Below are 22,625 nucleotides of genomic sequence, written 5' to 3'. Positions count from 1 at the left end.
GGTTTGCTATGCTGCTACACTATCAGTGAAACTTGACCACAACCTTCTTCTTCATGTAACAAAGTTTGTTCATGGTATTAAAAATATCAGGGTCTGAGGAGTCCATTTGGGGGATTTGAGTTACTGTTGCTCCTGGATCCTGATCCAGGTGACCTTCAGGACCCGCGGTCGCAGTTTTTTTATTGTTGTTTTTATTGTTGTTGTTGTTTTTTGAGTCGTCGATTGTGTATGTGAAGATGTGATCGCTTCCGGCACGAAGGAGTGTGTGAGTACGTTACAGTAGTGTAACACAATCGTTGGTTAGTTATAATATGTAAACAATAATTAGTTAGTTAATTATTTGAATGTCCGGATCTTCTTGGAAGGAATTCCGGTGGTTGGTTTTTGAGCGCGATGATGGGACGGAAGTGTGTCCTGTGCTCGCTTTGGAGTAATTGATGCTGTACGGTTCTGGTTTTAATAAACTGCCCTTGGAAGTTGGAAGAAATCCGCCTTCTGGTGCTTTGTTTCATCTATTTATATATAACACCCACAAACATAAATCGGGTGTTATAATAGTCACGGAGTTATATATATATATAATATATACCTCCGTGATAATAGTATTGTTTACATGGAGACCGCCATGTTCCTAAGCAGTGCCGAGCACTCCGTTCCGTTGGAGTGCTTGCTTGAGCGCTTTGAATCAAGCAAGCCACTTGCGAACGGAACACACTCGATCTCATAATGATAATATGATATGAAAATGTTATGGGAATGGAGCCATTCCACTGCATTCTGAATTTTAAAATTGACATGAAAGTATCCAAAGACGAAAAGTACGGATCTCATGTACATTAAATGTAAGCAAATGTTGAAGAGTACAGGCTTGCAGTACTACTGTATGAAGAGCAGCATTGCTCTCGGCGGTTTATACCTATACACCGCTCATAATTGCCATTTGAGCTCAGGCAGTACTAATTTATCAAAAGCATTTTACAGAATATAAAAAACACTACACTTGTATTCCTGAAAAAGATAACATGAATAGATTTCAATCCTCCATCAAAATAAGTCCGAAAACATTCAGCCTTGGGGCATTAAATTTAAACAATGGTAATCATTGTCCATTTTTATTTCTTCCTGTTTTTACTTATTGTTTATGAATGTATATTCTATAAACACAATTATTTTAGTTTGTCTTCTTGAATGTAACCATGGGAAGGCGGCAGCTTTTAAGGTGTATATAATATATATATTTAATTCACTGAGGTTCCTCCCTTTCACTGAGGTTAGGAAAATTTCCCAAACTATAAAATAACTTCCTTGCTCTTTTTAAGGATAATTTCCCAAAAGTAGAAAATACATGATCCTCGCGGTAGGTTTGGAGCATTAATTTGCACAACAAAGGTTTTCAACAGTAAACAGTAATCACTGTACAGTGTACAAGCGTTCGTGGCTTCGTAGTTCGTGCTGACATGGGAAAGCATGGACGGGTGAAGCACACGCGCCTTTCAACATGTGGAGAGCGCTCAGTCGGTTACCAGCTGGGCCGTCATTGCAAATTCATTGCGGGCTCCTTCAATCCCGAATCGCACATCTTAGATCGTCCCGTTTTCCTGTTTCCCACTCAAAATTACCTCACGATGTCGCCCGTTGCGTGTGCGCCCCGCACACCAGCGATCGTCGGTCCCCCGGCTCCCTTCCGCAAGTGGCCGCCGCGTCCTTGACACTGAACTACTGGTTGGAGGAACTAAGCACTAGTCCACCCGTTGTCTTCATAGAAAACACGCTGGTCTCCCTTCACGACCTCTCCGGGTTGCCTTGGTGGGCAACGGTCGTTACTGGGACGGTGATCACTCGTGTCGTGCTCACTGCGCCATTGGCCGTGTACCAGAATTACATCATTAACAAAGTAACCCTGATTTATTTGCTTTTGTTTGAATTGCACTTTTCACGCCTTTCGGACACCGTAGACCGAAATACAAAACAACCAAACGTGTTAATTCGTTGTCCATTTAATAATGTATTTTGAAAGTGTATCGGAACAATCAATACATTTTTGACCTCTTCCACCGAAGGTCGTTGGATATTAGTTATTACGTTTTCACCCGTTTGTCTATCTGTGAGCAAGGTATCGCAAAATGTGGACGGATTCCGACGAAACTTGGTGGACAGGTTGGGTGTAGTGTAAGACAACTGCTCAGGATGAATTGATTCGGTATTGGTTCAGGTCCGGCTGCAGATCCGGTTCATCAATGGAATACAGAACGTAAACTGTTCAGCCTGGTGGAGGGTATACTACTACTACCTATACTACCACCAACTACTACTACCTATACGACGACCTACATGACGACCTGCTTATACTGGTACCACGACTACTACTACTACTACTACTACTACTACTACTACTACTACTACTACTACTACCTATACTACCACCACTACTTATACCTATACTACTACTACTACCACTACCTGCTTATACTACTACTACTACTACCAGATATGCTACTACCTATACCACTACTATTGCCAATACCACCACTACTACTACCTATATCACCACTATTACTTCTCCCCATACCACCACCACTACTACTACTACTACCTACTACTACTTTTACTACAACTACTACCACGACCTGCTTATACGACTATTACTACCACGACCTGCTTATACTACTACTGCTACTATCAGCTATGCTACTACCTATACTACTACTATTACCTATACCACTACTACTACCTATATCACCACTATTACTACTCCCCATGCCACTACTACATATACATATACCACAACAACTACTACATATACCACCACTACTACTACTAACTATACTACTACTACTACTACTACTACTACTACTACTACTACGACTACTACTTTTGTGGAACAGCTAGTCAGGTAACTAACTGGATTGCAAACTGGCTTCGTGATAAGAAGAAAGGAGTGGCTGTGAGTGCGAGGGTACCTGACCCTTTTTTAAGGCCATTTTCCCTGCTGGAGTGGGGATTACCCTTGCAGGCCCCATGACAATCATCATGGTTCCTTTTCACCCCTCAGCCCAAATTGGGCTAAGGGGTATTGTCGTCTGGGCGTCCGTCAACCTTTGGTTTACGTCAATTTCAAGCAGAACGGCTTGTCCGATTAAATCCATTTTTGCAGTGTGTGTTGGGGTTGAGTAGAGGTAGGTTCCTTTCGAAAATGGGCGTGCTGCGATTTTCAATATGGCCGCCATGGCAACCATCTTGAAATTGGTTTCCGTCAATTTCGAGCAGAATCGCTTGTCCGATTAAATTCATTTTTGCAGTGTGTGTTGGGGTTGAGTAGAGGAAGGTGCTTTTCAAAAATGGGCACGCTGCAATTTTCAATATGGCCGCCACGGCAGCCATCTTGAAATTGGTTTCCGTCAATTTCGAGCAGAACGGCTTGTCCGATTAAATCCATTTTTGCATTGTGTGTTGGGGTTGAGTAGAGGAAGGTTCATGGGCGCTGCAATTTTCAATATGGCCGCCACGGCAGCCATCTTGAAATTGGTTTCCGTCAATTTCAAGCAGAACGGCTTGTCCGATTAAATCCATTTTTGCATTGTGTGTTGGGGTTGAGTAGAGGAAGGTTCATGGGCGCTGCAATTTTCAATATGGCCGCCACGGCAGCCATCTTGAAATTGGTTTCCGTCAATTTCAAGCAGAACGGCTTGTCCGATTAAATCCATTTTTGCATTGTGTGTTGGGGTTCAATTGAGGAAGGTTCCTTTCGAAAATGGGCACGCTGCGATTTTCAATATGGCCGCCACAGCAGCCATCTTGAAATTGGTTTCCACCATGCATGGGCTGAGGGGTTACGCCCGCTTTGCGGTGCTATTTATTTACTCCCGCCAGGGAGTAATGCATTCGATCGTGTCCGTCCGTCCGTCCGTCCGTCCGTGTGTGTGTGTGTGTGTGTGTGTGTGTGTGTGTGTGTGTGTGTGTGTGTGTGTGTGTGTGTGTGCATATGTGTGTGTGTGCGTGCATATGTGTGTTCGTATGTTAGTGTGTTTGTGAATAAGATATTTGGAAAAGTTCTGAACGGATTTGGATGAAAGTTGGTGGGATGATTGCCCTTGGGATAAGGAAGAATCGATTAGTTTTTGGTGAAGCTCAGGATATTATTCCGGGTCCAGGAATTTTTTGAAGGATTTTTTTTACCATTGGAAGATAGGGCTCATCAGCGGCCACTGACGGCGGGAGTATGCGCCCGACTGAGTGGCATTCTAGTTATTTATAATTTACATCGACGATTTGGATAGTGCAGGTGAAGAGTAGGATTTACAAATTTGCAGATGACACAAAGCTTGGAGGTAAGGTAGAGAGAAGAGAGGGAGGTGACCAGATTCAGGAATCTATTGATACTTGCATAGATTTGGCAAAAAGTTGGCAGATGCAATTTAACTTAAACTAGAAAGCATCTGAAAATGCAAAGCCCTTCCATGTCCGTCTGTAGACGTCTAAACATTACGAAAATGGTTTTAAAAAATGCAAAATGAAAATTGACGATTCTATGCAGCCTTGACCTTTGAGCTTTTGATCTAAAATAAATAATCAGGTTCAAGCTTTTGATTGGTGAACTATGTCTAATTATGCGACCCAATATGCAATCGGGTGGAAATTGATGATTTTATGCAACCTCGACATTTGACCTTTTGATCTAAAAAAACACAATCGGCTTCTAGCTTTTGTTTAGTGAACTAATTGAGTGACCCAATAAGCAAATTCTTAAAATTTCAGGTCAATCGGATGATAATTTACGATTTTATGTGATGCTGACCTTTGACCTTTTGACAAAATTATTAATTTGTGTTCTCCATATTATCATAACAAAGCTTTGTTGAAAATTTAATGACAAAACTCAAATGGTAAATTGAAATTTCAGGTCATTCAGATGAAAATTTACGATTTTATGTGATGCTGCCCTTTGACTTTTTGACAACATTATTAATTTGTCTTCATATTATCATAATAAAGCTTTGGTGAAAAAATTGATGACAATAGCTCAAATGGTAAAAAGCTACAACCTGGACAGACAGACAGACACAGACAGACAGACACACACACACACACACACACACACACACACACACACACACGCACACACATGCACACACATGCACACACGCACACATACACAAAGACACACCGACAAATACACAGACACACAGACAAACACACACACACACACACACACAGAGACAAACACATACACACATATAAACACACACACACACAGAGACAAACACACATACACACACACACACACACACACACACACACACACACACACACACACACACACACAGACAAACACACATACACACACACACACACACACACACAGAAACACACACACACACACACAGACAAACTGAAACACACACACACACACACACCAAAACCCCTAACAAGTGCAAGGTGCTGGGCATAGATGGGTAAGAATAATGAAAATAGAGTTTACATTATGCAAGGGGCAATTTTGGAGCATGTCACATAGGAGAAGGACCTGGGGGTGTTAATAGATACGGAGGATTGTGGGGTACAGGGTAAGCAGACAGTACAATTCCACCTCCAGGCTGAAGTTTACGTTTTGTATCCACCGATAGCCCGGATCTGCATCCGGACCTGAATCAAAATCTAATCGGCTTGTTCTTGTTGCTTAACCAACCCATCCACATAGTTTTGTCAAAATCCGGCCACAACCTTTTGAAATATCGTACTATATATCGTTTTACGCCCTATCTCTAAATTAAGAAGAATCAATAAAAAATTCCCGCATCCGGATCTTCACCACAATCTAATTGATTCGTTCTTACCAACCACCCAATCTGCCCACTAAATTTAGTCCGAATCTGTCCATAACTTTTGAGATACCTTGCCCTATCTCTAAATTAAGAAGAATCAATAAAAAATTCCCGCATCCGGATCTTCACCACAATCTAATTGATTCGTTCTTACCAACCACCCAACCTGTCCACTAAATTTAGTCCGAATCTGTCCATAACTTTTTGAGATACCTTGCCCACAGACAGGCAGACAGACAGATGGACAAAAACACAGAGGTGAAACCAAAACTTCTATCCACCTTTGGTGGAATAGGTAATTAATTGGCTGATCAGAGAATTAAAATACAAATTCAAAGGTTCCTCATCCAGGTTGAAATGGAATATTCTTCTTCAATAATAATTACCAGGAAATGTTATTTCATGATGGAGTGAACCCAACAATCAATATTAACACTCCTGCTGCAGTTAAGGAATGGGGTTCTGTGTTGTCACCCTTCCTCGGAACAGGTTGAGCGCTTGCGGCCTGAGATTGCAGATCTCGGGCAGCTGCACTGGCGGCAAGTTCAACAGGATCGCCAGCTGCGTGGCTGGTCTGAGAAAAAGGCACGGTGAGGGTGTATTGCATTATCACACGGTAGATTGACAAAAAGTTCATATCTTCAACAAAACCAAAACAAGAAAGAGCAATCAGAGATTGCAGACCCTCGCCAGAAGGTGTTTTTAGTGGTTTTTAAGGCTTTTGTGTTAAAACAAATATGGTGGCTGAAGTACGTGACTGCTGACACCATATTTTTTTCTCCACCAATTTATCCCTAGATGAAGCTCAAGAAATTTCATCTTGATCGGATGAAGTTTTGTACTTATCGAATTATGACGTCATGATGAAGGCACCTATGACATCATCATTAACATATGTTATTCTGCATGGACAGTTCTTTACAATGAACCATGTCTCAATTTCTTCTCTGCAGCGCTTTCAGAGATATAGAGGTGCAAAGTCTTTCGGTTTTTCCAAGATGGCGCCTGTACCACATGACCTATGACACCATAATTTTCATTAAAAATTCTGTATGAGGAGGTGCACCTATGGTGAAAATTTCCTGTAAATCGGTCCAACAGTTGCAGAGAAAATCATATTTATTCTTTGCAGACAAATAGACAAACAGACAAACAAGAAATACGTCGTGCATAGCACGATACTTGCAAAATCCCTAAAATACGTTGTTGGCCTATGATGACCTCAAGAATAGTTGGTGGTTGAATTCAATTCATTGCTGATAATGCAAATACTCTTAAAATTTCAAGTCAATCGGATGAAAATTGAGCATTTTAGAAACATGGCCTATGTTGACCTTTTGGTCTATGTTGACCTAAAATATTGTTACGTTTGTGGGGTTAAAAAAATTAAATACCTTGGTCGAGATATAATCGTGTAGATTAGAATGCCTCGAGTGTCACGTAGAGGAATCTTGATGTATCTACGTAGGCCGTCTGTCCAGGTAAGAGCGTTTGCATGTCGCCATAAGGGGCGTGGCTTTGTGTTAAGTAATTCTAGGGCTTAAATATTAATTCCCCAGTGTGTAATTTGCCCCTGTGATCTTCCCTCCATCGTTATTACAATGAAAAAGCCTGCCAAACAACAACTATAACAAATGACTCCATTCGCTCACAACGCCACCAGGGCTAACCAACACCCAGCACATTTGCCGATCATACCAGTCAAGCCCCGCCTCATGGCCTTGGACGTCATGCGGACATTCGGAGAGAGATTAGACTCCGCTCCCCCGACGACTCGTGATGGAGAGGCCACGCCCCAGCTTTCGTGATTGGTGGAGGCGTGATGGATGATGGGATAGCGCTCGGTGACTGGACAGAGTGTGAGGTCATCGTGGAATATTCGAGAGTTGAATGGAAAAAGACGCGTCTTGCCATCTTGTTCTCTCTCGTTCTGGCTCTCGTCTCAAGATGACGCTGTTGTCTCGGGTGTGGTGGTGAGGAGACGTGTCAGGGTTTTGGGACTTTTGCAACGTGGAAGGAGGAGGTGTTGGTTGACGGTGGTGCTCTGCGGAGAAGGAGGGGGACATGAGCAAAACAAAGAGGGATCCTGCTTGCTTGCCTCACGCCCGCGGCTGGCTACTGGCGTGGTTCCGTGCCATGTTGTGCGCTTCCCGTGTGTTGACTCTGGTTCGATGACCAGCAAGCCCTACCAGCCATTTGGGGACGCAGAGCTAAGTGCCGGCCAGCAATAAACAAAATATCATTTATTTTTACTTTCGTTTTCCCCTTGTTTGTATACGAGTCTGAATGGAGACGTCTCAAATTAGGAAATAGGTTTTAACTTCACATTCATTTTAATTGCTTGCATTATTTTCATGAAATCATTATTTGTGACTTTCATTTCTTGTATTGTTTCGTTTCTTTGTTTTTGCGTTCGGATTAACCCTGTGTGTTCCCGATTAGATAAGGCTCAGGCTTTCCCGCGCGCGCCAAAGATAATCCCGACAGGGTTCGGAGTACGCCTCGGAGTTAAAGCTCGTTACGGCTATCCGTCAGCTCGGGGATCTTAATCCCCGGCGACGCGAAATATAATTGGTGGTTGAATTCAGTGATCAGATGTGCACATCCTCTTCAAATTTCAAGACAATCGGATGAAAATTGAGGATTTTAGAAATTTGGCCTATGTTGACCTTTTGCCTATGTTGACCTATTGACACCAAAAACAATAGGCTTCTTGCTTATGACCAACTCTCCCATTTGGTGAAGTTTCGTGAAGATTGGTTGAAAATTGTGACCTGTAGGCGACTGACAGACAATGTCGTGGGTTTCATAAGCACCTTGTCTCAAACACTCGGACAGTGTGCAAGAGATTTATTAATTATAAAAATAATACATGCATGGAAGATGCTGAAGTGGCGTGTAGGACAGTAACACCAGTATGGATGACATCACAGTCATTACAATCATGCACAGCCCGCACCAACATCTCAGCGAGCCAGAACCCGTATTCGGCTTAATATACTTTCCCCTAGGGTCAGGATAACTCCAAACAACATCTCGTGTCCCTCCCCACGGACTGCAGTCTCGAAGAGAAATTTGTACAGAGTTGGCAAGTCAAAGCCTCATAGGGAAAGAATGTTTTGCAAGGTGAAACATGCATAGAATATTATGATAACAGATCCTCCAAAGTCAGACAGTCAGACGCCAATGAAAATAGGTCACAGTGTGTTGCTGCTGCCACCATCAGGATGGGGAATTTAATGAAATCCCCCACATACAGACAGACAGACATGTGCACAGACATGTGTGTGTGTGTGTGTGTGTATGTGTATGTGTTTTTTCACTAAACCACTGCGGCTGCTCGCTTGTATTAACATGAAATGGTATGTATTCAATACCTCTCGTTCTCATCCACGATTATTTCTCGTGTTCCTATATTTCCCGAGTCCGATTTGCATCCAGAAGCAGAACAATTATGGCTAACTATTTTGAAATTTCCACTCTTTCGTATGCATTATAATGCATAAGACCAACCAATATACTTGAAAAATCTTCGCTTTTTGCAAGTAACAAACAAACGGACTCAAATGCAATACCCTCTCGTCTGGCGAGGGTAATAAGGGTCCTAGGATTGGCAAATGGTTTCCAGTACAGCTTGGTGATGTATAATTATTTTTTATCCACATCTCAGGATGTAAATAACAATAGTTGAATAGTAAATTAATCATTTGACACCTGCCCAGTCTTATTTGATGAGAGTTATGTTGAGAGGGTCAACCCAACTCAACATGCATTATTTGGTTATGATTTTGCTAAATATGTTTTGTCAAATCTGTTTCCTGGCAGAGCTCAACACAAGGCCAGGATGAAGCAATCTATTTCGGGCCTGTATGTCCGCGATAACTGCCACCCGGCCAAGGCGTCGCTCCTTGCCTGGGTTCAGATCCCATTGTGGCTCATAATCACTGTTGCTCTGCGCACTGTTTGCATTTCTGAGAAAACCGCAGGTACGTTTTGAAAGACGACATTGTAAGCAGTTTTTCAAATACAATAAAGATATGGGGTGGGAGCTTTTATTTGCATCAATCAACCAGACTCGGTGGTGTAATGGTTGGATTCCCTGTATAGTAGAGTTGTGACATGACGTGCCTGGAAAATTCTTGTCACGTAGTCCATGTACGCCATTTTGTTTCCATTCACCGTGAACTACAATATTCATTGCTTGCATTATTTGTACATCGGACAACGCTCTATACTTCTCGAGAATAATGTGGTTATATTCTTACAAAATGATGGGATGCTGTGCCTTTGGGTGCACCCATCGGTCAGAAAAGGGATTCAGAAAGTTCAGATTCCCCACAAATGCTGAAAGAAGGAAATTGTGGGAGAATATAGTGAGGTTACTGGGATGGAAACCAACTTCGTCGTCATTTCTGTGCTCGGTAAGTCATCGTCCCTTGTATGTATTTGTGTGGCGTCTTGTTTGTGTTTGTCATTTCAAATTTGATCACAAAGGTTTTTGACTACCTTGAGATTTCAACCCGGTTCTAAAGAATATCGTGAACTATTTAAACTGAAGTCTTAGTTCCGTAAATCACCAGTTTTCTGAGACAGTAATGAAAATGGAGCACTGTATTTTCTCAAAATTTGACAGATTTTTGCATTGACTATACATGTGCGAAACGAAATCGTGTCCCTACGAAAAAGTACGGTGTGCGTCGTTGGTTGCTATATATATGTGGGTTTCAGAAGGTGGAACAGAGCCCTCCCAGATCTCAGTGTGTGTGTGTGTGTGTGTGTGTTTGGGTGTGTGTGTGTGTGTGTGTGTGTGTGTGTGTGTGTGTGTGTGTGTGTGTGTGTGTGTGTGTGTGTTTTTTTTCCACTAAACCACTGCGGCTGCTCGCTTGTATTAACATGAAATGGTATGTATTCAATACCTCTCGTTCTCATCCACGGATATTTATCGTGTTCCTATATTTCCCGAGTCCGATTTGCATCCAGAAGCAGAACAATTATGGCTAACTATTTTTAAATTTCCACTCTTTCGTATAAATGCTGAAAATTATGTTAAGAAGATTTGACTTTGGAGGCAAATTATGATAAAAACATCAACATGGGACAAAGATCTTTTCTTGATGGCTAAATACAATTTAAATGCAGTAGCTATGTTTCATTGTTATTCTTTTATCATAATTATTTATTTTCTTCACTCTTTCCTCATGTTCAGTCGGTCTTTATCAATATTTCCATCACTTTTTACTTTCATCGCTTCACCTTTTTATCCACTTGTTGCATTTTTTATCCACTGCTCTGCCAATCTTCATTTCCTTTTCTCTCCCTACCTCTAAATTTACTTTGTGGGCATAGATTATGTTGCATTAATTAAATAAAAAACAGAATAATGAACTAAAAGAAAATCATCTAATTGTCCTATTGGATTCAGAGAAAGATCCACAGTGCTAATCATATGCACACCGGGCATAACAGACACGCCGCTGTGCACGCCGAACCGCACTGAACACAATGGAAACAAAATGGCGTCAAAATCCGGGTTGGTGTAACTCTCCTATACAGGAACTCGAGTAATGGTTAGAGCGTTTGGGTGGTCAGTAGTTTGAACATTGGCCAAGTCATCCCAAAGACTTTAAAAATGGTATGTGCCGCTTCCTTGCTTGATGTTCAACATTTAATAACGATGGAGCATGGAATACCCCCATTGGTTTGGCATTCATGGGGAGGAGGAAATTCCTCCTTCGTTGCCCCACTGAGAGTGGAGAGAAAAGTGACGTCATAAATATGATGTTGCTGGTGCCCAGTGTGCTCTGGGAAGTAACTTCACTTCCCCAAATCTCAGCGGCAGTGTTTATGTGAAAGTCAAGTCTGGCATTTTCTCATGTATCTGCCTGCACGTGTGCGGAATTTGGCTGCACGTGTACACACAGTCGAGCGGAACCATGGGTGGCAGTCGGCTCTTTCGGAGTGAACTCGTGGGGCAGAACTTCCCATATATTCCTTATGCAGACACTATGTTGGGCCAATTAGACCAGGTCAGATTTGGGGAAAAGGTGCCAGAAAAGGATGATGGAAGCATTTTGTGTTAACGGCTTGTTAACGGTTGTGTTCAATGCGGCATGCACACTTGATACGAGTATTTTAAAGTACTAGGGCATGCCCGTACTATATATATATCTAAAATTATATCCCCCCCCTCTATTTACATGAAATGGTTTGGTCCATTCGCAAAGCCAAAGCGAACGGCTTGCGAGTACGGTGACAATCCCCCCCCCTCTATTTACATGAAATGGTTTGGTCCAAAGCGAACGGCTTGCGAGTACGGTGACAATCCCCCCCCCCTCTATTTACATGAAATGGTTTGGTCCAAAGCGAACGGCTTGCGAGTACGATGACAATCCCCCCCCTCTATTTACATGAAATGGTTTGGTCCAAAGCGAACGGCTTGCGGAGTTTGGTAAAGAAATCGCCATAGCTCGGTAACTACTTGTCCGATTAATATGAAACCTTGAAAAGGCACATCCTCAGGTCCCCAGCAATATACCTGGCAAGTTTCAAGTATATCGGACCCGTGGTTGTCGAGAAACAGCGGTCACAGACAAACACACAGACATACACACATACACACACACACACACACACACACACACACACACACACACACACACACACACACACACACACACACACACACACACACAGATTACTGGAATTATAGATAGATGCTGATTTCACATCGAGTGCATGCCGCATTATTTTTATTTTATTTTAACCCTTTAATCCTCAATTCAAAATGGTTACCCTATTTTTACTTTTTAACTCAACTGGACTATGTCCAGCTGATTTTTTGTTGACACCCGGTGTCCGTCGTCCATCGTCCGTCTGTCGTCTGTCTGTCTGTCGTCTGTAAACAATTCGACGTCCGCTCTAAAAGTCACAAATATTGATTAAATTTGATAAAACTTGTTGATAAAACATCCCTGGTGTTGGGCTAGCGGCTAGGGTGCCGGCTTAGGATCCTAGGATCCTGGGTTCGAATCCCGGTCGATTGCTGAATTAACGCCAGGGGGGTTGACTCAGCCTGTCATCCTTCCGAGGTCGGCTAATTGAGTACCAGTTCACTGGTAATTCCCTGTTTGTCGTTAAAGGCGGCAAAAAGGGTTGGCGTCAGGAAGGGCATCCGGCCGTAAAACATTGCTTCAAAAAGGGGACCGCAAAACAACAACAACCACGGTTCCCGAAAAAGGCCAACCCCCGCCTTGCGGGGAAACATGGCCTCTAAAGGTGGTTATATATATATATATGCAGCATCTTTAAGACATAAACTAGTTTGGGATTGCATTTGCGCATTGCACGCCCAAAAATGGGTGCGGCAGGGCGGCCATATTGAAAATCCATTTTTGTCAATCTGGTACTTCCTAATGTAGCTAGAAGGCTGAATCTTGGTGTGTAGACAGTATGTAACAAACCTCAACACATATATTACGGGTTTTGACGATGTCCGAAAAATGACCTCGTCGTGACCTATGACATGACGACCCATACACATCAGTTTGGACGATGTCCAAGCTCTAAAAGTCACAAATACTGATCAAATTTGATGAAACTTGTGGTGTGTGTGTGTGTGTGTGTGTGTGTGTGTGTGTGTGTGTGTGTGTGTGTGTGTGTGTGTGTGTGTGTGTGTGTGTGTGTGTGTGTGTGTGTGTGTGTGTGTGTGTGTGTGTGTGTGTGTGTGTGTGTGTGTGTGTGTGTGTGTGTGTGTGTGTGTGTGTGTGTGTGTGTGTGTGTGTGTGTGTGTGTGTGTGTGTGTGTGTGTGTGTGTGTAGGGATTTGATGAATGAATACTTAAACCCTGTTGAACACATCTATTGAAATATTCAACATATTTTGATTCAATACCATACATGTATATTGTTTGACGAAGTTTTTCTAAATAAATTCAAGTCTGAAATCTGAGAAAAGTAATTGTAGTTTTACTTTTCATGCCTCACTTAAAACTCAATTTTTTCTGGTTTCCTGTTTAAACATGAGATGCCTTCAACGTTACTGTACCTCTTTAGCACATATAAACGATATAGTTTGTGGTTCTATTATGCATATTCTAACTATATTGATATAGACCAGTTGAGTTCAGGTTCCCTGGAACCTCTAGTTTTGTCGTAGAACGGGTACCAATCTAATAAAATGATCCTAATGCTGATATTTTCATGTTTAAATGACTTTATTTACCAGAATGCAATTACTCGTATATAAACCGGACTAACAACTATTGGAAGGTGTAAATTCTTTTCAACCCAACATTTATATACGTATGCAAAATGGCTGCCATATATATACTTTGCATTGTTTACATGGTTGCGAAGATACTTCAAGCATTCAGCTGTCCTCGTATACATGCACTAATGGAGTCTTTAATTCTGGCTTCAGAATCTGTAAAAATAACAAAATAATTTGCAAAAAGATTCTTTTTGCCAGGCATGTTGAATTTCAGAGAAGAATCCCTCCCATTTCTCATTGGAAACTTCGTTGCAACAACAGAATCCAAGAACTTTGAGTATGTTATTACGATGCCAACAAATATTTAATACATTAATCTCAGTTAAATATGAACTCAAGCTACTTGATACCAACTCCACCCCATCCCCTTAAAATACTCCTCTCGCCACCAATCTCACACACCCATATGAATGTGTAAAATCCCACTCATCTTAAATACTGAATCTTACGAAGATCAGAATCAGTGTAACAGTTCTAGATGTTTAGTCTGCCAAAATCTTCTGGCACTGGCTGTCGGTCAGTGGTCTAACATTGGCAGCCTTCTGTACAAGGTAAACTTACGTTTCTGCAGCTGTGGTGAACACTCAGGCACTACTTTGAGCACCCGCAGGACACAATCTCTGTGCATGCTTTGGGAATGGGAGAGAGCGAAATAAACTCTGGGACCAACTTCTCATCCTTATGAGTCCATCCTATAGATGTTACACATGAGAGAGACAGGTGAATGGAGTGGGATTGGTTCCAAAAACGAATGAAGATCAAACTCGATATGAAAACAAATAAAAAATGAAAACAAATGAAGATCTCGCTTGGTAGTGGGCACGCTTAATGTGGAACCGTGCTGCATCGGATGTGGGAGGGAGGGAGGTTTTCTTGAGATGACTCCATGAAAAACAGCTTGACTGGGCCTGATCGCAACTGTCAACATCAGACAATCCATACAATTTGCAAATGAAGATCTCTAACGATTTAATGATTTAATCGGAGGTAATGGAGTAAATGTTTTTGAAACCGCAATTCTAAAATGAGGTGATTGTAAGAGAATTGACAACCCCATAATGAGGATGTGCAAATTTTGAAAGGAAAGCGAGTTGCACAGAAGACCATGTTTAAAGAGTGCTCGATCGCCATTTGTCCAAACATGCCTTTTCTGTCTTAGCTCATTCTGAGTATTAAATGTTCATCTATGATTTGAATGATGGATGGAATCGACAGAACGTTGATCGAGGTATGATAGACCTGAGTATGATAGACCTGAGCCTCGTCCTGGAGGTGGGGTTGCTATCTTTATAAAAAACTCTCTTCCTCACTCGCCCTCCACTGCCCTCTCTCCACCTCACCCCCAGGAATACCTTTGGCTACGGCTTCCCCTTCGCTCCCACCTTTTGTTCATATGTGTGTTGTACCGTCCACCAATCAGCGATGACTCCATCTACATCTCACTGTCTGATAATATGGACCAACTTCTATCTACCCATCCCAACTCTCTCTTCCTCATATGTGGTGATTTCAATTGTCACCATGCCAGTTGGCTGGGTGTGGGTACCTCTCTCACCAGCCATGGCTCTTCAGCAAAGGACTTCTGCGACTCACTGGGACTGACACAATCTGTCAATTTCCCGACCCGGATCTCAGTCAACGGAGCATCTTCTCTTCTGGATTTGGTTATGACAAACTTCCCTGAAAATGTCTGCTGCTCTTCTTCTGCTCCAATCGGCTCATCTGATCATGTGCTTGTCAAAGTGGACATCTCTCTGACCATTCTCAGAGAGCCTCCTCAGCGTCGACGAGTCTGGCATTTCACTCAGGCCAACTGGCACGGTCTTCAAGCAGCCATCAATCATCTGGACTGGTCTCCCATCTCTACCGCCTCTGACATCAACTCATCCTGGGAATTCTTTCAAAGTAAATTGCTCTCTCTCATGCACAGATTTATACCATCTCGTCTTCAGTTGTCATACCCTTCCTCCCGTCCATGGTACACGGAATCTTGTGGTGAGGCTGTTGCCCTGAAACAACTTGCTTTCGTCTCCTGGAAAGCAAATCCAACGGAAGGAAATCTCATTTCCTTTCACAAAGCCCGAAACAAGTGTGTGTCCACCCTCAGAAGAGCCAGGAAACAATATCTCACCATTCTCAAGACCGAACTCTCTTATCTGTCTCCCTCTTCCAAATCCTGGTGGCGTCTGGTCAAATCTGTTTCTGGTGTTTGTTCCCCCTCCATCCCCTCCCTCACCTCAAACGGCTTAACGGCTGACTCCGCACGTGAAAAAGCTGAATGCCTCAACTCTGTGTTTGCCTCTAAATCTTGTGTCCCAAACCCATCCCTCTCTGTACCCACCGTACCCAGTCGTACCCAGCTGCTCCTGGACTCTGTGTCCTTTCCTCCTGACAAGGTGGAAAAGTTTCTGTCAACCCTCGACTCTGATTCTGCAACTGGTCCTGACGGCATCAGCCCACGGGTCCTAAAATCATGTTCTTCTGCTCTTTCACTCCTTCTTTCTGTTCTCTTCACCCTCTCTTTTGCTCAAGGTCATCTTCCATCTGCTTGGAAATCAGCCAACATCACCGCTTTGCACAAAAAAGGTGCAAAAACAGATCCTAGCAACTACAGACCAATCAGCCTTCTCCCAATTATCAGCAAAGTCATGGAATCCATCATTGCTTCAGATATTAAATCTTTCCTCTTCTCCAATGGCTTGATCTCTGATCATCAATTTGGTTTCAGACCTGGTCACTCTACTCTGGACATGCTGCTTCTGCTTTCTCAACAATGGATGGAGGTCCTCAACGCCAAACAGGAAATTAGAGCTGTCTCCCTTGACATTTCACGTGCCTTCGATACGGTCTGGCACCCTGCTCTGCTCTCCAAACTCTCCTCCTTTGGTATCCATGGAAATCTCCACGCATGGCTGGCGGACTTCCTTTCTGGTCGTAGTCAACGTGTGGCCCTGAATGGGTTTCTCTCATCTCCTCTTCCTGTTCAGGCTGGAGTTCCCCAAGGTAGTGTTCTGGGCCCTGTGCTTTTTCTGGTCTTCATCAATGATCTCTCTGACTCTCTTGAAAATCCTCTCTATCTCTTTGCTGACGACTCTACTCTCTGTCGCTCCATTCTTCATCCCTCAGATCGGCAGTCTGCAGCCTCCTCACTCTCTGCAGACCTGGACAAAATCACAGACTGGTCAAACAAGTGGAACATGTCTTTCAATCCTGACAAATCTCACACTCTTACAATGTCTCTCCGAAAGGACCGACTGGACAACCCTCCCATCTACTTTCTCAACAATCCTCTCCAAGAAGTTCTGTCGCTCAAGCTTTTGGGTCTCACTATCTGCCATGATCTTTCTTGGGAAAACCACATTTCCAAGCTGGCCTCCAAAGCCAGTCGCCGACTGGGCATCCTCCGTCGTGCGAAGTCCTTCCTTGGCACACCTGAGCTCCTCACCACATACAAGGCTTTCATCCGCAGCTCAATGGAATACTGTTCCCCCCTCTGGGCTGGTGCTCCTGCCTCACACCTTGCTCGGCTTCACGCTGTTGAGGCCAAAGCTTTCAGAATCATTGGAATCTCCTGCGATGTAGTCAACGCCGAGGGCCTTTCACTCACTCACCGCAGGCAGGTTGGTGGTCTTTCTGTCTTCTACCGACTCCTCTCCGGCCTTGCTCCCCCAGCTCTCTCTGTGCTCTGTCCCCCCAATATTCCTTCAGGTCGCACAAGATCTGCCTGCAACCCTCTTATGGTTAAACTGCCAAAGTCTAGGCTCTCTGCTCACCTTCACTCTTTCATTCCCCTTTTCTCCCGCCTCTGGAACAAACTCCCCCACTCCCTTCAATCCCACTCCTCCCTCCAGGTCTTTAAAACAGCTGTTCACCACCATCTCTTATCTTCCCCCATCGAAAACCTTGATCTTTTCTACCCCCGGTAATTCACCCCAGAGTCCTTGCAGTGTTCATATGTTTTAATCCTCTCCCACCTCCCCCCAAGTCCTCCCGATGTCCCTGCTCTCAAATGTTGTGTTTGTGTCCTTCCCCTTCTTCCCCCTCTCTTTTGTGTCCTCCCCCCTCTCTCCCCCTCTTTGTCTGCCGCTCCCCTTGTTTTTTGTGTTTTGTGTGTCGGTTTGTCTTTTTGTGTGATTAATGTTTGCTCTTTCACGAGCCTCGATCTTGTATACAAAAAAAACAAACAAAAAAAAAAAAACAACAACAACAACAAAAAAAAGTGTACTAATTGGCATTTTTTTTTTTGGTATACAAAATCTAGGGGTCATGTAAGCGCTAACACATTAAACACAAAAGCATAAACAGAAACAGAAACACACATGAAACATTTATTATAATAAAGGGAGCGGGAGACAAGAGGGGAGAGAGAGAGGGAAGGAAGCACAACAACAGTGGAGAACAGGGACATCGGGAGATCTGTGGAAGGGAGAGGGCTGGGGGCGGGGAACACAGGATAAACAAAATGAACGCTACAAGGACTTCCAGGAAAGAAAACGGAATTTGAAAAAGGTGGATTTGGGGTGTTTAACGGGGGTAGAAAAGGTCAAGGTTTTGGATGGGGGAAGATAAGAGATGGTAGTGAACAGAAGTTTTAAGCTGTACCATGGGCAGTAAGGAGAAGTTGACGTTTTGGGTGTTAACCATTAAGTTATCCCTTAAGTCTGTTACCGCAAAATGTGAATGTTCATTAAACAATAAGTAAAAAGGATGGGAAATACAATCTTACTTCGCAAGTTATATTCAGTTTCATAATACAGAACTGTAATTTGAGCTTTGGAAACAAGATCAGAATCAGAGATAAAAAAGAAAAGAAAAGAAAATTTGATTGCCGAATTTTGTGTAAATTGGAATTGTTCGGGTTTATCTCCAACATTTAAAAATAGTTTCTAATGAAATGGCCTCCACTTTAAAATATTAGTCCTTAGTGTTGTGTTGCTGTTGCAGTAATAAGCTTATAGATTGAGCAGATACAAATACTTATTTTGAGCATTGTCTGTGTTTTTCTTTCAGACCAGCCAAGAGGTTTAGCTGAGGGTGGACTGCTATGGATCTCTGATCTCACAGTACCTGATCCTTTTTGGATCTTACCTTTGATGTTGGGAGCAACAAACCTGCTTATTGTAGAGGTTTGTGTCACATGTGGAGCAATACATTGTTTGCTGTATATACTTTGAGGAAGCATATGAGTTTCAATATGTTGACTTGAGTCTCAGGATGTTAAATGTCAGTGTTGCACGGTGTACTTGCTAACGAACCCGACTTCTTATTGACCATGAAAAGGCTTCTCCGTCTGCTCATCAGCTAATACCTCCCTTCCTCCTCTGGTCAAATCTGTTTCTGGTGTTTGTTCCCCTTCCATCAACCTCCCTTACCTCAAACAGCTACACAGCTGACTCCACACGTGAAAAAGCTGAATGCCTCAACTCTGTGTTTGCCTCAAAATCTTGTGTCCCAAACCCATCGCTTTCTGTACCCACCTTACCCAGTCATACGCAGCTGCTCCTGGACTCTGTATCCTTCTCTCCTGACAAGGTGGAGAAATTTCTGTCAAACCTCGACTCTGATTCTGCAACTGGAACAGACGGCATCATTCCACGGGTCCTAAAATCCTGCTCTGCCGCTCTTTCACTCCCTCTCTCTGTTGTTTCCCACCCTCTCTTTTCCTCAAGACGTCATCTACTATCTGCTTGGAAATCAGCCAACATTACCGCCTTCCATAAAAAGGTGCAAAAACAGATCCTTGCAACTGCAGACCAATCAGCCTGCTCCCAATAATCAGCAAGGTCATGGAAGCCATCATTGCTTCTGCTTTTAAATCGTTCCTCTTCTCCAATGGCTTGATCTCTGATCATCAATTTGGATTGAGACCAGGTCACACGACTCTGGGCATGCTGCTTTTGCTGTCTCAACAATGGATGGTGGTCCTCAATGCCAAACAGGAAATCAGAGCTGTTAGTCAGGTTCACTATGTTTTTTCGTTCAAAATCATGGTAGATTAGCAAACCTATACATTTTTGGAAACGTTATTACATGGAAAATCTGAAAATCAATGTTTACATTTGCCAATTCCGACCAATTCGATTCGACCAATTCGACCAATCGACCAATTCCATTCGACCAATTCGACCATTCGACCATTCGACCAATCGCTTCGATCGACCATTTGACCAATTCGATCGATTCGATTCGATTCGATTCATCGAATTCGATTCGATCGACCATTCGACCAATTCGATTTGCCAATCAATTTGACTGACCTTTGCTTGTGTGGAACGGACTGTGAAAACGATGCGGACTATATTGTCGGATACGACACACAGGACAGTGATGACGAACTCTAAATGGCATATTCTGTAATCGTGTATGTTTGATGCCATTGACTGCCTGTGTATATTTTGTCATTGACTGCCTGTGTAGATGTGAAGTTATACTGACTGCATGTGTATATATGATTTTGCTGACTGCCTGTGTATGTTTGGTGATATGAATTATTGTGACACATTTTGATGTTATTAACTGCCTGTACAAAATGATAACATGTATTTGATTATGCAACTTATCGCGAATATAAAGACAGTATTTTGCAATTCAAAACCTTTGATTCGTGTCTTACCATTCCCCATAGCACTAATTTGATACTTTCATTGGATTCCTTGTCCCTTAAAATATAGGTTTAGTATATTTTAAAAAGTTTTTAGGGTAATTAGAGGCAGAAATAGAACAAAATATGTATTTTACAGTGGCCATTTTGAAAATCCAAAATGGCCGCCATACAGGTATCTCTCCAAATGTAAACATTGATTTTTAGTTTCCTTATGCTATAACCTTTCCAAAAATGTATAGGTTTGCTAATCTACCATGATTTTGAACGAAATATAATTTATTGACAGAGTGAACCTGACTATGTCTTCCTTTTTTTTTTGTATAGAGAGTCAAGGCTCGTGTAAGAGCTAACAACACATTATACACGAGAACAGGCACTGGCCCATAAAACATACAAGAAAGAGCAATCAGAGATTGCAAACCCTCGCCATGATGTATTTTCAGTGGTTTTTAAGGCTTTTTGTGTTAAAACAAATATGGCAGCCACACCACGTGACCGATGATGTCATCATTATTTTTTTTTCTTAACTAATTTATTCCGAAATTATGCTCAAGAAATTTCATCTTGATCGGATAAAGTTTTGTACTTGTCGAATTATGACGTAATAATGGAGGCACCTATGACATCATCATTAACATATTTTATTCCCCATGGAGAGTTCTTTACAATGAGCCATGGCTCAATTTTTTCTATTCAGCGCTTTCCGAGATATAGAGGTGCAAAGTTTTTCGGTTTTTCCAAGATGGCGGCCGAACCACGTGACCGATGACGTCATCATTACTTTTTTTCTCCACCAATTTATGCCTGCATGATGCTGAATAAATTTCATCTTGATAGGATGAAGTTTTGTACTTGTCAAATTATGATGCCTTAATGGCTATGACATCATCATTAACATATTGTATTCCCCATGGAGAGTTCTTTACAATGAGCCATGTCTCAATTTTTTCTATTCAGCGCTTTCGGAGATATAGAAGTGCAATTTTTTCGGGTTTTCCAAGATGGCGGCCGAACCACGTGACCTATGGCATCATAATTATCATTAAAAATTATACAGGTGGAGTTGCACCGATGGTGAAAATTTCCTGTCAATCGGACCAACGGTTGCAGGGAAAATCATATTTATTCTGTGCGGACAAACGAACAAACAGACAGACAAACAAACAGATGAAAAATCGGTCCGAGACCGAGGACTTGCCGGAATTAAAAATACTAGGGCATTGCCCGTACTATATCTATATCTAAAATTATATCCCCCCCCCTCTATTTACATGAAATGGTTTGGTCCAAAGCGAACGGCTTCCGGAGTTTGGTAAAGAAATCGCCATCGCGTGCACAAACGCGCAGGAAAGCGAATGAATCGCAAATTCGTTTTTATTAGTTTTAAAACATAGTTTAACGCCAACATAGTTTGCAAACGTGAAATAAATGAATACGCTCTCAAATGTGCCATCCGAGGCAGAGTGTGTCCGCCACGTTCGGCACACGCGATAGTTCGCTGCTCTCTGATTGGTTGAATCGTTTTTTGGACATAGCTCGGTAAGTAATTGTCCGATTAATATGAAACCTTGAAAAGGCACATCCTCGGGTCCCCAGCAATATACCTGGCAAGTTAAAAGTATATCGGACCCGTGGTTGTCGAGAAACAGCGGTCACAGACAAACAAACGTACAAACGTACAAACGTACAAACAGAGATTACTGGAATTATAGATAGATGGCGGCCGAACTACGTGACTGATGACGTCATCATTAATATTTTTTTCTCCACCAGTTTATGACGACACGGCGCTCAAGAAATTGCATCTTGATTGGATGAAGTTTTGTACTTGTCGCATTATCGAATTATGACGTCATAATGGAGGCCTTGGGCCGAGAGAGTTAAAAATTTGGCACAGTCTATTCCAGGGGAAGACACATATGTGTGTAAAG

At 42.5% G+C, this 22,625-nt stretch overlaps 1 protein-coding gene across 2 annotated transcripts in view; it reads left to right on the top strand.

The window, feature by feature from the left end:
- Positions 1 to 229: 229 nt before the first annotated feature.
- COX18 (cytochrome c oxidase assembly factor COX18) overlaps positions 230 to 22,625 on the top strand; it is a 33,188-nt gene continuing 10,792 nt past the window's right edge. The window contains exons 1-4 of one of the 2 annotated variants that reach the window (XM_068113874.2): positions 230 to 265; positions 6,312 to 6,412; positions 9,648 to 9,808; positions 19,101 to 19,216. In XM_068113874.2, coding sequence (XP_067969975.1) covers positions 9,667 to 9,808; positions 19,101 to 19,216 — 258 coding nt within the window. In that variant the 5' untranslated portion in view covers positions 230 to 265; positions 6,312 to 6,412; positions 9,648 to 9,666. Of the gene's footprint in view, positions 266 to 1,378; positions 1,895 to 6,311; positions 6,413 to 9,647; positions 9,809 to 19,100; positions 19,217 to 22,625 lie in introns of those variants that run through there. The other variant, XM_068113873.2, reaches the window with a different exon arrangement.

The sequence above is a fragment of the Myxine glutinosa genome, chromosome 4 (assembly GCF_964187855.1).
Source record: "Myxine glutinosa chromosome 4, kmMyxGlut1.1, whole genome shotgun sequence".
Taxonomy (NCBI): domain Eukaryota; kingdom Metazoa; phylum Chordata; class Myxini; order Myxiniformes; family Myxinidae; genus Myxine; species Myxine glutinosa.
Note: the sequence above shows the minus strand (reverse complement) of the source record. Positions and strands in the feature narration are given on the sequence as shown.